The sequence below is a fragment of the Erythranthe guttata genome, chromosome 5 (assembly GCF_056151865.1).
Source record: "Erythranthe guttata isolate IM_541 chromosome 5, IM_541, whole genome shotgun sequence".
Classification (NCBI taxonomy): domain Eukaryota; kingdom Viridiplantae; phylum Streptophyta; class Magnoliopsida; order Lamiales; family Phrymaceae; genus Erythranthe; species Erythranthe guttata.
Genome location: NC_142537.1, coordinates 1179439 through 1194692, shown reverse-complemented (window position 1 = coordinate 1194692; position 15254 = coordinate 1179439). Strand labels below are relative to the sequence as shown.

Below are 15254 nucleotides of genomic sequence, written 5' to 3'. Positions count from 1 at the left end.
AAAATCGCATCGTGAGGGGGTCAGTGTAAGACGAAAACAAATATCGGGAAGATTTTGGTAATTACCGATATGTGAGGGCGTTTTTCTTAATTTAGTCTAACTTCAGGGGTTTGTAATTTATCCATAAATTAATTACAACCCCAAGAAGTACATATTAACTTCATCTATTTTAAAAAAAATTAAAAAAAAATATGTATTTAAACTAAAATATTATTCCATTATTTGAGAGAGATTAAGTTAGGAATAATGAGAGATTAGTTTCAACCGACCAAAATTTTGGAAGTGTTCCTTAATTGAGAAAATGCAAACTAAGTGGCTTCAAAAGTTAATTAAACTAATTATTGCAACAATTTTTCACCCTTAATTGGTTAATAAAGAACCTTGGTTTTGTAGTGCACTTCCTTTAGTTGAGCCAATAGTTCTTCGACACCTCATAAATTAACAAATCCCTATTACTAGATTGATTAAGTACTAATTAATTTTTAAGATGCCCAATCATTCACTCTATTAGCATAACAATTTGTTTAATTAATAATTTTAAAAAAAAAAAAAAGCATCATGTACTAGTGTACTTGGTAGAATAGGGCTCACTAGATTGCAATAAATTAAATAAAGACCCCACATTTATCTAATAATGTTATATTAAACTAATTTCGTATTTAATTTTCTAACTAATATTTTTGTGTGGAAATAATAAATTATTTAAAAGGGGTTTTCTTTTAGTAATTATTTAACTATTTTTGTGGAGACCAGCATAAGACAACACATTACCATCAGGTCAAGTTAGGAACTCTCGTTGTCTTCATGTTGTTGGAGCGTGGTATCACGCTCTTCAGTTTTTCCGAGCAACTTATGCCCCCCAACTTTTTAAGTTTTACAAGAAGATTCTTAAATACTTAAAAAAAGACTCTTTAGTCCATTTATTTGTTATAATTATACAACCACAAAAACCCATTTATCATTCTATATTTTAATTATAACCACTTTAGTAAGTGACAATATATAAAACTTTATTCTTTGATCTGTCTGATAAGGTGTCAGCTGCCAATACACTAAATTTTATCCCTTTATCCAAATATATTTAAAAATTGAGACAAAAAAGGTGCAATTACAATATGGTTTGCACTATTGACTAGTGATCACTTACAAATTTCACCACATATTTTGCAATCAGTGACGAAGCTAGCATAGGGATTGGGGGTAATGCCCCCCTCTTCCCTAACATTTCTCGAATCTCTATTAACCTTTTCTTTTTTTTTTTTTTGCGTACAATAGCATTAACGATCATTTCGTAGATTTTTTTTAATGCATTCGGTCCTCCGAATTTAAAATTCTGGCTCTGTAAATGTTTGCTATGTCCAAGAAGTGAGCATACTATGACTCAATTGACACTATGTACAAGTGTTGATTTGAGGTTTTAAAGTGGATAAAACCATTACCACTTTATTGTATTGATGACCTAATCATTGCAAATATTTAGTTTATTTTCTTTTCCATGTATAAAAGCCCACTTATTAATTCTTGATTAAGTTCTTTAATTGTGTTTATTGCACAATTCATGTGGAAAACAAAAGCCCCCCCTGCAGAAAATGCTACACACACTAATAATACTACTAATTAATATAACGAACAAACTGCATGGTCTAGTCAACAAGTTTCCCTCCACTTTTTGTACTGCAAGATTAATGCTCACTAGCTTTATGCAAAAAGGACATACATCTATATATATATATATCTATTAAAATCTCGAAAAATCAATAACCTCGTTTCAATAATATATTCTTTCGGTCTCGGCTCGAGAGCAACATGCTAAAAAAAAGATTTCGTTAAATTAATAAAATTTAGCTGATCCCAATTGTATTAATTTATAGAGGTTTTATATGTATGTAACACTCCACGTATATAATTATAAAATTAAGTAAGGGTTTGATCAACTTTCGACGAACTCGATCGAGAAGTAAGTTTCAGGATAATCGAACTCGAATTATCAGACGCATAACCGGGGTTTAATTAAATTAAGTTTTTAAAGGCATGTCTTTTTTGGCGGGAGTGGGGTAGGTTTTTTACAAAAAGAAAACCCCCATCAAATGGCTCAAAAAAGGAAAATGCCCACTAAAGAAGTTCCTTTTGGCTAAAAGAGAGAATTGGAGAATGATTGGCTCTTAACATATTGGTATAATTAATTAACTCCATGCAAATTTCACTTAAGTGGAGCATTTTTTTTCCTTTTTTTATTTAATTATTTGTTTAATTATTTATTAATTTTTTTTAATCCAAAAGTGAGAATTTCACCCTAAAAAAATCTTCTACTACGATGCTCATGTGTTTATCGCTTACTACACATTTATTCTTCTTAATCTAATTAAGCTTTCCTTTTTTTAATTTTTTTTATTAATTTTGTTTTATATAAGGCTTCAAGATGCTGTTTAATAATAACTGCAGTGATTTATTCTGAGTATATGCCTTTGAAAAAGAATTAGGCAATTTTTTCAGTCATTCTTTTGGATTTGGGGGTGGGTGGGTTGGTGGGGGATTTGTTTGACCCTACACCCGGTGAAAAACACCGGGTGAGTCTTCTGCTGCCACGTGTCTTTTTTTGTATTTTATAATAGATTACCCGCTAGGGTTTACCTTTAGGGGTTTTAGAAAAATAAAAAAAAGAGCACGTGGCAGCAGAAGACCCACCCGGTGTAAGGTCGAAGGAACCTTGGTGGGGGTGAGGTAAGATTAAATTACGAAAAATCCATCATGTTTGAATAATTATAATTACCTTCCTCAATTATGCATTATCTCCAAAAAAACCAACCCTCATTCAATCGGTAAATTACGAAATTTGACATTGATTGTAATTATCCAAACATTAGGGATTTTTAGTAATTTGATCTTATCTCAGGGGGGCTGACTGTAATTTGACCCTTCTTTTTGGATAATTTTTTGAAGGTCCATGCTTTAAGGCCCAAATCATCACAGTTTTTAAACTTAGAAGATTATTAATTAGGCCCATTTTTCTTATTGAATTACATAAGTAGTCCAACAATCTTTAATACTAACCTTGTATATACTCATATAAATTGCAAAATTATAGTGGTATTACCGATTACGTATATATTGACTTGACTATCTTATAAGGAATTAGTACATAAATTTCCGTTATAATTTACCATGTATATATATATATTCTCAAATAAGATAAATGTGACAGATAAATATTTGACCGACTTACCAAAACTTTAGCTGATACTGGATACAGATTATGCAAATTCTCTCAGTCATTTATATATATATATCACAAGTCATATTTAATGTTGTATAAATACCACACCCCTACACATGACATTGCAATAAGTTAAAAGAAAATAACTCATATATACATATTCTCGAAATTTCGAGTAATTGTTAGAAATGAAGACATCATTTGCCCTAATCTCTGTCCTAGTTCTTCTAGCTTGTATGTCTGAAACTACGAACGCTAACGGCCGTCTGCCACTCGTCGTCAATCCTCAGACCCTTGGATCGGCCAAGGATACCGTAACAGTTTATCGTACGGCCCTACCTACTTTTCTATTATTATTATTATTATTATTATTATTATTATTATTATTATTATTATTATTATTATTATTATTATTATTATTATTATTATTATTATTATTATTATTATTATTATTATTATTATTATTATTATTAAATAATGTTTATGTTTTTTTGCAGCATGCACCACTCATATTTGCGATGCTTGCTGTTACTGCTACATTGACGTCATCCCGCCGGTATGTGGCAGATGCTGCCCTGATCGGCCTATTAATCCCCCCTCATTCAATAGGTGAATTTGACATCAACTGTAATTACCCAAATATTAGGGGGTTTTCATAATTTGGATTTATCTCAAGGGCCTGACTGTAATTTCCCCTTTTTTTTGGAATAAATTTTTTAAGGACCTAGACCATGCTTTAAGGCCCAAATCATCACTGTTTTTAATTAGGCCCATTTTTCTTATTGAATTACATAAGTAGTCCTACAATCTTTAATATACCAACCTTGCATATACATATAATAAATTGCAAAACTATAGTGGTATTACGTATATATTGACTATCTTATAAGGAATTGCGTACATAAATTTCCAGTAATAATTTACCATGTATATTCTCAAATCAGATGAATGTGACAGATATTTTTTTGCTACGGTTAAACCTCTATTAAATTGCGTATCTCCCCAAATATATATAAAATGCAACTGAATATATATAAATAGTACATTACATTAACACACAAAAAAGTATTTAATTATGCCTTTGACAACGAATTAGACAAGAATGTTGAGTTTAAAGAAAGAAAATATTATTGAAATATGCAAAAAAATGAATGTAATTTAATGCATATACATATTCATAAACATGTGGATCGGATTCTATTAATAAAATAGAAATAAACATTTTAATATGGAATAGAGACTATAACTGCAATTATTAATTATTCAAATTTCAAATTTTGAGAAATTATTTCGTAGAAATACTTATTTATGATGTTGTATAAATACCACACCACTATGGTACAAGTTCAAAGAAAATAAACTCATATATATATATATATATATATATATGTATATATATATATATATATGTATATATATATATATATGTATATATATATATATATATATATATATATATATATATATATATATATACATATATATATATATATACATATATATATATATATATACATATATATATATATATATATATATATACATATATATATATATATAGATATATAGATATATAGATATATATTCTCTTTGGAGCAATTGTTAGAAATGAAGACATCATTTGCCCTAATCTCTGTCCTAGTTCTTCTAGCTTGCATGTCTGAAACTACGAACCCGGTGCTAACGGCCGTCTGCCGCTCATCGTTAATCCTCAGACCCTTGGATCGGCCAAGGATACCATAACAGTTTATCGTACGGCCCTACCTACTTTATTATTATTATTATTATTATTATTATTATTATTATTATTATTATTATTATTATTATTATTATTATTATTATTATTATTATTATAATTATTATTATTATTATTATTATTAGGGTAAATTACAAACACCCCCTAAGGTATGGTCAAATTACAAAAACACCCCTCTTGTTTGGATAATTACAACCACCCCCCTCAACTCCTCAAATTTAGTGGAATTTTCGAGATTATATGTAATATTATCACTTTTGTACCCGTTTTATCCCATTCAAACTCTACATTACGAAGCAAGATGATCATAATATGTGATTTTTAGCTTGTATATATCAGTTTGTGGTGCATCGGAAACTGTATTTTTTACGCAAAACGAGTACAAACTAGAGCACATTTCACGAAATCTAGATGACTATGTTGAATTTGGCACCATAAAGGTGGAGGTCTAAGAAAAAATCATAGTTGAGGGGGTAGATGTAATTATCCAAACAAGAGGGTTTTTTTGTAATTTGACCATACCTCAGGGGTATTTGTATTTTACCCTTATTATTATTATTAAATAATGTTTATGTTTTTTGCAGCATGCACCACTGATCTTTGCGATGCTTGCTGTTACTGCAACGTTCGGCTAATCCCGCCGGTATGTGAAAGATGCTGCTAGCCTAAAATCTAATTAGTATATATATATATATATATATATATATATATATATATATATATATATATATATATATATATATATATATATATATATATATATATTCTCTAATTATTTCCAATGTAATAATTCTCAACTATGTTATAAACTAGTTGCGATTTCTACTTGGATGAAATAGAAATTCCATTTTTTTATGTTGATCAATCCTCATTCTTATCGAAAGTGTTATTAAACGACCCACATTTTTTTCGACTAATTGAACTTCTTTTAAGGAATGAATGAAAGGAAATATACAACACAACCGGAATATATATAATTTGCACCGTTGATTTGCATCTTTGATCAAATTATTTTTACAAATATATTTTGTATTTGTAATTATTATTATTAAAAAATGGGCAAATTACAACCACTCATGAGGTATGATTAAATTATAAAAATCCCCCTCCTGTTTGGTTAATTACAACCACCCCAAACTATAAATCTTCTTACACGTCCACTCTTGCGGTTTCAAATTTAGTGGAACCTTCGAGATTATATGGAATATTATCACTTTTGTATCCGTTTTATCATATTCGAACCCCACATTTTGAAGCAAGATGATCATAATATGTCTTTTTTGGCTTGTATATATCAGATTGTAATGCATTAAAAACTGTATTTTTACATAAAATGAGTACAAACAAAGCACATTCCACGAAATCTAGATGATTTATGTTGAATTTGATACCATAAGGGTGAAGGTGTGAGAAAAAATCATAGTTGAGGGTTTTTTCGAAAATTGATCATACATGAGGGATGGTTGTAATTTACTCTTTAAAAATAGACCCGTTTATAATTTTTATAAATAATATATTGAAAATCTTAAATATAAAAAAAGTTATTGAGTCAATAACACATTAATGAAATAGAAAAGAAGATAAAAATTAGAAAAAAAAGGAGAATATTTTCATTATTAAATAAGACTCTTTGTTTTTTTTTCTTTCTAAAATTAGATTTATCAAATCAATTTCTTAATTAATGTATATTTACCTTAAAACAAAAATGAAAACTGATTAGTGGGACCCACCCGCTCATAAGCTGAAACTGAAAGGTCAAACAAGAAGCGCGTGGAGTTTGACTTGTTTTCTACTTACGTATCAACGCGACCATTTTTCAAACAGGTGGTCGGCATCAGAATTTCTGTACGGATGAGCAAAGCAGCTCTGTAATCTCGAAAAAAAAACAAATGGCGACTTGCGCAGTAAAAGGAGGCTGCCCCAGCGATTACGCGGCGGTCTCCATCTCCCTCCTCTCTATTTTCCTGTAAATTTCTCGTTGCCTTTTTCTTCGGAATGTCAATTTTGTTTTGTAAATGGGTAGTTAATTCATATATACAGCAGCTGTTTTGTGTTGTCATTTTTGTTTAATTAGTATTATACTCGATTATTTTCCTTGGGCAGTTACTTCTTTGTTGATCCGGAGTGGGCTTTCCTTTGATAAGTAATTTATGTGAACAATTTCGTTTATTTTAATGGAAATTGGAGCTGTGATTTGATTTTTTTTTTTGTGTGGTTTTTGAGGATTTGGTGCTGAATTTAGTTTACACAGAGTGATTCAATATGCAAATTCACAGAGATTCCTTTCGGTGATAATTGCATTTCATTTTCGAGAAACCTTGATTTGGGGGAAAATTTTATAATGAAAGTAACGTTTTGTTTATATTTCGGGGGAGACGAATCACTGTACCAGTCAAATCGTGTTTAAAAAAATTAAGTGTTTTAACAGACGAATTTGAAAAATAAAGTGACGTTTGTTTGTTTTTTAAGTAAAAAAAATCGAGAGAAATTTTCCGAATTGTTTTGGGGAAAGTTTTTTTGGAAGAAAATGAAATGCTACGAAACATTGCATAAAGCTTAATCTTCTTCTCGGGGGTCTCGAAATAATTTGCTAGTTACCAGTGGTTAATTCGTGGGGATTAATTGCGTGCAGGCTTATCGGAAAGGCTGTTGCGCCTCATCTAATCCACAAAATCGCACTACCTAAAGGCAGTAGTTTTTGGCTCGTCACAATACAAATTATTGCGAGCTTCAACCTTATAGTTTCAATTGTGGTATAGTTTCTTTTAACATGATTTCTTTTTTCGTTTCCGATGATTAAACCTTCTATGTTTCGAGTGTGCGTCTTATTTTTGGATATTTACTACACAGATGTCCCTCGGTTTTTTGAGGTTTAAAAGGGGCCATTGGTGGAGTTCGTGCTATATATGGGCTGGTAACTCTACTTATTACTATATATTGTTTATTTATTGTTATTTTAATATGATTTCCCTGCACAAGTTGATAATCGAAAACGTTCTGTTGCTCCCAGTTTGGGTTGAAGGTCCACTAGGATTTGGCTTGCTGTTGAGCTCCCGTATTGTACAAGCGTTTCAACTGTATTACATATTTGTTAGGTAAGTGATAACTTTTTTCAAAGTAATAACGCGTTTTTCACCATTATTTCCGTTTTGATGCTTGTGATTTTTTTCAGGAGGCGTTTGCCACCCATTAGATCGTTTATATTTCTTCCACTGGTTCTCTTGCCCTGGATTATTGGTGCAGCATGTAAGGACCATTTTTAAGCTATTGTTAATTAGTTATATTTGATTCTTTAAAGAAAATTCCGATACTAAATCCCTGAAAATAATTTCTTGAAAGAGTAATTAAGATTTAATGTAGCTGGAACGCTGCAATTTATATTTCAATCCGCTTAAGACTTTGCTAATTATCGAAAATATTATAAACATCGATGCAGTTCTTCACACGAAAAAGCCTCTAAACAACCGTTGCCACATGCGAACTCAGTGGATAATCCCAGTTATTTGCCTTCACGCGTTATACGTAGCTGCTATGGTTGGTTTCACAGCCGCAATTCGACATATAGAATTCAGATTCCACGAACTGAAGGACCTCTGGCGCGGGATTTTAGTCTCCACTTGTTCCATTGGTATAAATAATACAATATTTATTTATTTAGTATTCGTTTATTTATTGTTGTATGTGTATCTATCTCGTGGTTCACTTCAAATTTTTTTTTTTCTGTTAAAAAGGGATTTGGGTGATCGCGTACATTCTGAACGAGACTCACGAAGATATTCCATTGGTTCAAATCGTTACGAGATTTTTAATACTAGTTATGGTATTTATTGCATCGACTTCCGTTTCTTGATTTTTTCGTCTTCGAAAACATGCATGCATATTTCCTTCTCATTTCGTAAAATTCTCTCTCCAGACAAGTGTCCTCGTGCTGGTGTTCTTCTCTATCTCAATTTCGCAACCTCTTCTCTCACTAATGAGCTTGAGGAAAGACGAACACCAAGAGTACAGTATGATGATGGGCCGGGCCTTGGGTATACCTGATAGCGGGCTTTTAGTACGAACGGAATCACTGCAGTCGGTAGATTCCAACGAGCCCTTTGATAAGCTCCTTTCGAACAGAAGATTTCGTCAATCGTTCATGGAATTTGCTGATAGGTGGTTCACCTTTTTGCCTATTAGTAAATCAATACCTCGTTTTTTTTTTGTCTTTTTAATAACAATTTTTACGTATTCGGATAATGCAGCTGTTTGGCTGGGGAGAGTGTCCACTTCTACGAGGAGGTGCAACAGCTTGACCGAATTCCAGATAGTGATCATGTGAGAAGAATTTACATGGCACGTCACATTATTGACAGATATATAGCTCCAGGTATCATATTTTTTCTTTGGAGTTTATTGCATTAAGCACCCCTGTGTTTGGTCTAATTGTTAAAAATGTCCCCTTGTTATTATTATAGTTGGCAAAATTCCCCCTTTAATGCAATTTTTTTAGCAAATTACCCCCTAAAAGCTCACACTTTTGGAGTTGTGTGCTAAAATAAGCCTTATAGTGGGGTTTTTGCTAATATTTATAACGTTGGGACTTTTTAAGCAATTCAATATAACATAACACTGGGTATTAAATGCAATAAACTCTTTTTCATCAACGTTTCATTTTGTTCAATCTATCCTACACAGGTGCAACAATGGAGGTGAACATTTCTCATCGATGTCGGCAAGAAATTCTATCGACTCTTGATTTAGCACACGCCAATCTCTTCAAAAATGCACTAATCGAGTTAATACATTTGATGAAAATGGTTAGTTAATTTTTCACGAACCTTCATATTCCCAATAAGTTTGTAAATTCATTTTTCCTCTACTCGAAACCGATCTTTCTTTCTTTCTTTTTTTTTTTTTTGAAGAATTTGGCAAATGATTACTGGTCATCGACGTTTTACATGAAGCTGAAAGACGAAGCTGCAATGAAAACAGTTGACCACGAGCTAGAAACGGGCGGTTGGAATTTCTCGCAGAGGCTGAGTTCTGTTCATTGCACCGATGACCCTTTTCATCAAGAACATAGCCCTAGAAAGCTCGGCTCCAGTACTAATCGTGATACCGAGTTGCAATTACGAGAAAAATTCCCTTAATTTTGAGCAACTTCTTGTTGCAAATTAAATGTTTATATATTTTTTTTTATTATTATTATTTTGCTTAAATAGTTGACAAATTTTGTATCATAGGAAAAGTTGGAAGTTTTGTAGGTTGCGGAATGTTGTTGTAAACACTATGTAAATCAATTTAGCAGGAAGTGAAACATGAAGAAATTAACCACATTGCAAAATGTAAACACGAAGTTAGGACAATTCATTAAAATGACCTAAAGAAGCCCTTAAACAAGAAGTTCGGATAATTTCGAAAGGTTAAGCCGTAATTTGATTGACATTAGATAGAGATTCGGCTATCGATATAATTCTACTGGATTAACGTAGTCGGTTAGATCATTAATTAGGGATTTGAGCCTATAACATCTCATATTGGTAAGCTAGACACGAAGACTTTGATTATAGAGCTCGTTTGAAATCGATTCGATTATTTATCCAATCCGATTCGATTCGATTCGATTAGTACTTTCTTCTTCAAGTACATAATATAACTATATATATAGTAAGAAGAGATCCACTGGTTCTGAGTCCACTCACCACCCAATGGAGCTGCAGAAAATTTTAATGGTAGCAGCAGCCTGTATAGGATTCATTAACCTTTCCAAATATCTTCTGAAAATCCTCCAATGGATATGGATCACGTTCTTCAGACCCGGGAAAGATCTCAAACAACAATACGGGTCGTGGGCTCTGGTCACCGGTTCGACCGACGGAATCGGCAAAGCCCTAGCTTTCGAATTGGCGGCGAGAGGTCTGAACCTCGTACTCGTTGCCCGAAACCCTATAAAGCTGAAATCCACGCTCGAAGAAATCTTGCAGAAGCACGGCGGGATCGCCGTGAAAACTGTGGTCGTCGATTTCTCGAATTGCGGAGGGGAGGAGATCGCGAGGGTAATTGGGGAAGAAATTAGGGATTTGGATTTGGGGATTCTGATCAACAATGTCGGATCGGCGTACCCGTACGCGAGGTTCTTCCACGAGGTTGATCCGCAGTTGTTGGAGAGTGTTGTGAGGGTGAATGTGGTGGCTGCAACTTGGGTTACGAAGGCGGTGGTACGAGGTATGCTGGAGAAGAAGAAGAAGAAGAAAGGCGCCATTGTTAACGTTGGATCTGGTTCTTCATCCTACTGTGTTTCCTCTTACCCTCTCTACACCGTTTACGCCGCCACCAAAGCGTAAGTGGTATAAATTCAGTGTCTTCAAATTTCCGACACGAATCTTTAAATGCAGCTTGAAGTTATGTATGAAATAACTTTTTTTTTTTTGGTGATTTTTGTATTTAGATACGTGGCGATGCTATCGAAAAGCATGAGTATGGAGTATAAGCAGCATGGAATTGATGTACAATGCCAGGTTAGTTCATTATCCACCATTAATGAATCTAGAGAATTTTGATGAAGCTAACCTAACTGTCATGTTTGTTTGTTTGTTGATGCATTAATTGTGTTCACAATTTTCAGACATAGATAATAACTACTTCATTAGTTGCAAATAATAGGCATATTCCTCTATGTTAATCTCAATGAGACAAAGATTATCGGTAAATTATAGGGTAAATTACGGCCACCTTCGTGCTGTAATGTCAAATTACGAAAAAAAACCTTTATGTTTGGGTAATTACAGCCACCTCCTCAACTATGAATCTTCTTACATATATCAAATTCAAACTAATCGTCTAGATTGAATGTTCTCTAGTTTGTACTCGTTTTGTGCAAAAATACAGTTTCTGATGCATCACAATCTGGTATTTACAAGCCAATAAACACATCTTATTTCAAAATGTGGAGCTCGAATCGGGGAAAATGGGTGCAAATTGCAGAAATTCCGCAAGGGTGAACGTGTAAGAAGATTTATAGTTGAGAGGGGCGGTTGTAATTACCAAAACATGAGGGTTTTATTCGTAATTTGACCTTACCTTAGAGGTGCCCATAATTTAATATGGTCCTCAAGTTCATAAGATGGAGACAAAGAAATAAATCAATTCAATTCAAGAAACAAGTAGTGCACATTTTACTATATAAATTAGAATCTCCATTGACAAAAGGATTTGCAATATTTTGTGTTTACTGTGTGCTGTAATTAATGACAGATTCCATTGCTTGTGGCAACTAAAATGGCATCAATAAAGAAGCCATCATTCTTCATTCCATCTCCAGAGACATACAGCAAAGCAAGCATCAATTGGATTGGCCATCATGATCAAATCTGCTTGCCCTATTGGCCTCATTCCTTACAGGCTGCAGCTATACGCTTATTACCGGAGACATTTCTCGATCTTTGTCTGCTCAAGTATTTCGTTGGGATGCGAGCACGAGGGCGCGTAAGGATTCTAAAATCGGCCATTTGAAAAGTCACGGGTAGTAATGATCCTGCTAAATATTAGTTCGGAATTCGGTTTCTTTAATGTGTAACTAAATTGCGGGCGTGTGAATTGGTTTTTCGTAATACGATTGATTTGGTTCTTGATAGGAGAATGCATGCTTAATCTGATGTAGAGGGCTGAAGATCGATCCAAACTACACATTTTTGGTTTTGAGATTATTGGGTTTTTAAGATAATGTACCAAGTTTGAACACATTTTCGTTCGATAAGTTATGGAGGTCGGCACAAGCTCGATTAATAGAAATGGACAACATATGTAGGGAAAATTGCACATCACCCCCTGTAAATTTATAATTTTCGCACTTTAACCCTCAAAATTTTTAAAAGTGAAAGTCCCCCTTCAAAATGTTATTCCTGTTGCACATTGCCCTAATAGTGAAACTCCGATGTGTTATTCATCGAAGTTGAATATTTTAGTTGCAAGTTGCCCCTTTAAATGTTATTTTTGTTGCACGTTGCCCCTTAAATGTTATTTTTGTTGCACGTTGCCCCTTAAAAACACAACTTCTTTGCACATTGCCCCTCTAAAGTGTTATTTTTGTTGCACAACCCCCTCCAAAATTGGTTTCTGGGGCAAAGTGCAACCAAAATAATATATCGAATGTGGAGTATCCAGTTTTTGAATTTTTAGGGGTGAAATTGCAAAATGGGAAATTTATAGAGGGTGAAATGCATTTTGTCCAAATATGTATTAAAACAAAATCAAGCAACTTCATTTTGATTTATGTTTGGCAAGCATGTTCGAGCTCGACTCGATTTGCAATTGCTTATCAAATCGAGCTCAAACACAAGTTTCAAAAATCTAGACAAAAAATCGAAACAAGCTCAAACAAGATTTTAACAGGATTAAGAAATAAAAGATCACGTGCCAAAAAACAATGTTGCAAGAAAAAGTGTGATTAATTAAGACAATGAGGATACAATTACTTGCAAATTAAATTACATGCAATATATAAATAAAAAGAAATTTATATACCCTTAATTTTTTCTTCTTCATCTTCTCAATCGGATCTCATCCTGTTAATCTGGTTCAAAGCAGGCTGCAAGATATTGTACGCCACCCAAATCAACGCCGGCGACACAACTAAAAGCAACAGCTGCCCCCTGTTGTCGGCGGCGGCCTCAGCCACGGCGGCAGAAGCCTCCGGCGCGTGGAAGAAGCCCGAAGCAGCGAGCCCGCCGAGCCCGAGCCCGATTATGACGCCCTTGGACCTCATTCTGTTGATCTGGTTAAGGGCAGGCTGCAGTATGTTGTACAGCACCCAGAGAATGGCGGGGATCAAAGGGAGGAGGAGGGCTATGCCGCGGTTGTCGCCGTCGGCTATCTCCGCCAGCTGCTGGACGGCGAAGGCGGGGTTGGTGGTGGAGAGGGTCGAGAAAATAGCTCCGGCGATGGCGGTTCCGGCGACGGCGGCGTTGTTGTTGGTGGTGGGGGTTTTGGCGGTGGGGAGGAGGGAAACTTGCTTGGTGGGCTTGGTGGAGATGGTGGTTTTGGGGTTTGTGTTGAAGCATTTGGCGTTGAGCATAGCCATCGATGTAGCCATTGTTGCTGCCATTTTTGAGCTTTTTTTTATTTATTTTTTATTGCAGAGTGTGTTTTGATTGGAAAATAGGAAATAAAGAAGAAGAGATGCAATCAATCAATGGTAAGAAGAGTGAGTTTTCTGGATTGTTCTTCTTATCCAGAGAGTGTGATTGGTGAGATATGCACCTCATATTTTATACCCCACACTGATTTTCTTATCACAATCTTTTTTTTTTTTTTTTTTTTTTTTTGTTTTATAAATTGGACTTTCAATTTTATTTTTTGGAAGTAAAATACTAAATACAAGATTTTATAAATTGGAAATAGAAAAAATTGACCCGAAAATTACAATTTTTTTCATCGTCTTTAAAATCATAATAATATTGAGATTTTATTAATATATTTTTTTGGGGGAAAAATGGAATTATTTTCAAAAAAATAAAATTGCATTGGATATTGAAATCTCACACATTATTTAAATTTGGGTAAATTACGAACAACCCCTGAAATAAGATCAAATTACGATAAGCAATCATCATGTTTGGATAATTACAATCACCCTTTAAATAGGAGTGTGAACGAGCCGAGCTCTCCTCTTTTGTCAGGCTCGAGCTCAAATCGAGTCTATTTTGTCGAGCTCGAGCTCGAGCTCGTCGAGTTTCTTTTTTTTTTCTTGCTCGAGCTCGAGCCCAAGCTCATTTATTGTTGTTTTTGTTGTGTTTTTTAATATTTGTAATTATTATTTATTATTATTAAAAAAAATTATAAAATAAACAATAAATTGTAATTATATATATTTTTAATATTTTTATTTTATTTTTGTATATATTTTATAGTATTATAAATTATTTAAATAAAGGGTAAATTACGACCACCTCCCTGGGTATGACCAATTTATAAAAAATCCCTCTTGTTTGGATAATTATATCTACCCTTCAACTATGTTTTTTCTTACACCTCCACCCTTATGGTGTCAAATTCAACATAATCATCTAGATTTCGTGGAATGTGCTATAGCTTGTACTCGTTTTTTGTAAAAATATAGTTTTTGGTGCACCACAATCAGATATATACAAGCCAAAAAATACATATTATGATCATCTTGCTTCAAAATTTGGAGTTCGAATGGGATAAAACGGGTACAAAAGTAATAATATTCCATACAATCTCGAAGATTCCACTAAATTTGAAACCGCAAGGGTGGACATGTAAGAATAGTTGAAGGGGTGG

At 33.5% G+C, this 15254-nt stretch overlaps 3 protein-coding genes and 1 long non-coding RNA gene across 5 annotated transcripts; 3 read left to right on the top strand and 1 right to left on the bottom strand.

The window, feature by feature from the left end:
- The first annotated feature begins 3340 nt into the window (after positions 1-3340).
- Positions 3341-3941, top strand: LOC148770379 (uncharacterized). The gene is made up of 2 exons (XR_016031221.1): positions 3341-3541; positions 3712-3941. It is a non-coding gene; the product is annotated as an uncharacterized LOC148770379 (long non-coding RNA).
- A 2821-nt stretch (positions 3942-6762) lies between these two features.
- RGS1 (REGULATOR OF G-PROTEIN SIGNALING 1) lies at positions 6763-10286 on the top strand. Of its 2 annotated transcripts, none has more exons than XM_012999918.2 (11): positions 6763-6936; positions 7603-7723; positions 7821-7884; positions 7981-8065; positions 8143-8216; positions 8407-8598; positions 8702-8790; positions 8884-9125; positions 9215-9276; positions 9648-9769; positions 9875-10286. In XM_012999918.2, exons 1-11 carry the CDS (start codon positions 6860-6862, stop codon positions 10100-10102), a joined length of 1356 nt encoding a protein of 451 aa, XP_012855372.2. In that variant the 5' UTR covers positions 6763-6859; the 3' UTR covers positions 10103-10286. The 2 variants fall into 2 exon arrangements, with proteins under 2 accessions (XP_012855372.2, XP_012855371.2); XM_012999917.2 differs by having other exon boundaries at positions 6766-6936; positions 9215-9339.
- A 301-nt stretch (positions 10287-10587) lies between these two features.
- LOC105974769 (very-long-chain 3-oxoacyl-CoA reductase 1) lies at positions 10588-12672 on the top strand. Its single transcript, XM_012999919.2, is given in 4 exon segments — positions 10588-11292; positions 11401-11470; positions 12207-12432; positions 12435-12672. Coding segments are annotated over 4 exon segments (972 nt in total). The 5' UTR covers positions 10588-10660; the 3' UTR covers positions 12479-12672.
- A 708-nt stretch (positions 12673-13380) lies between these two features.
- PSBY (photosystem II BY) lies at positions 13381-14276 on the bottom strand. Its single transcript, XM_012999877.2, has one exon. The coding sequence runs from the start codon at positions 14053-14055 to the stop codon at positions 13501-13503; it is 555 nt and encodes a 184-aa protein (XP_012855331.1). The 5' UTR covers positions 14056-14276; the 3' UTR covers positions 13381-13500.
- Positions 14277-15254: the final 978 nt, after the last annotated feature.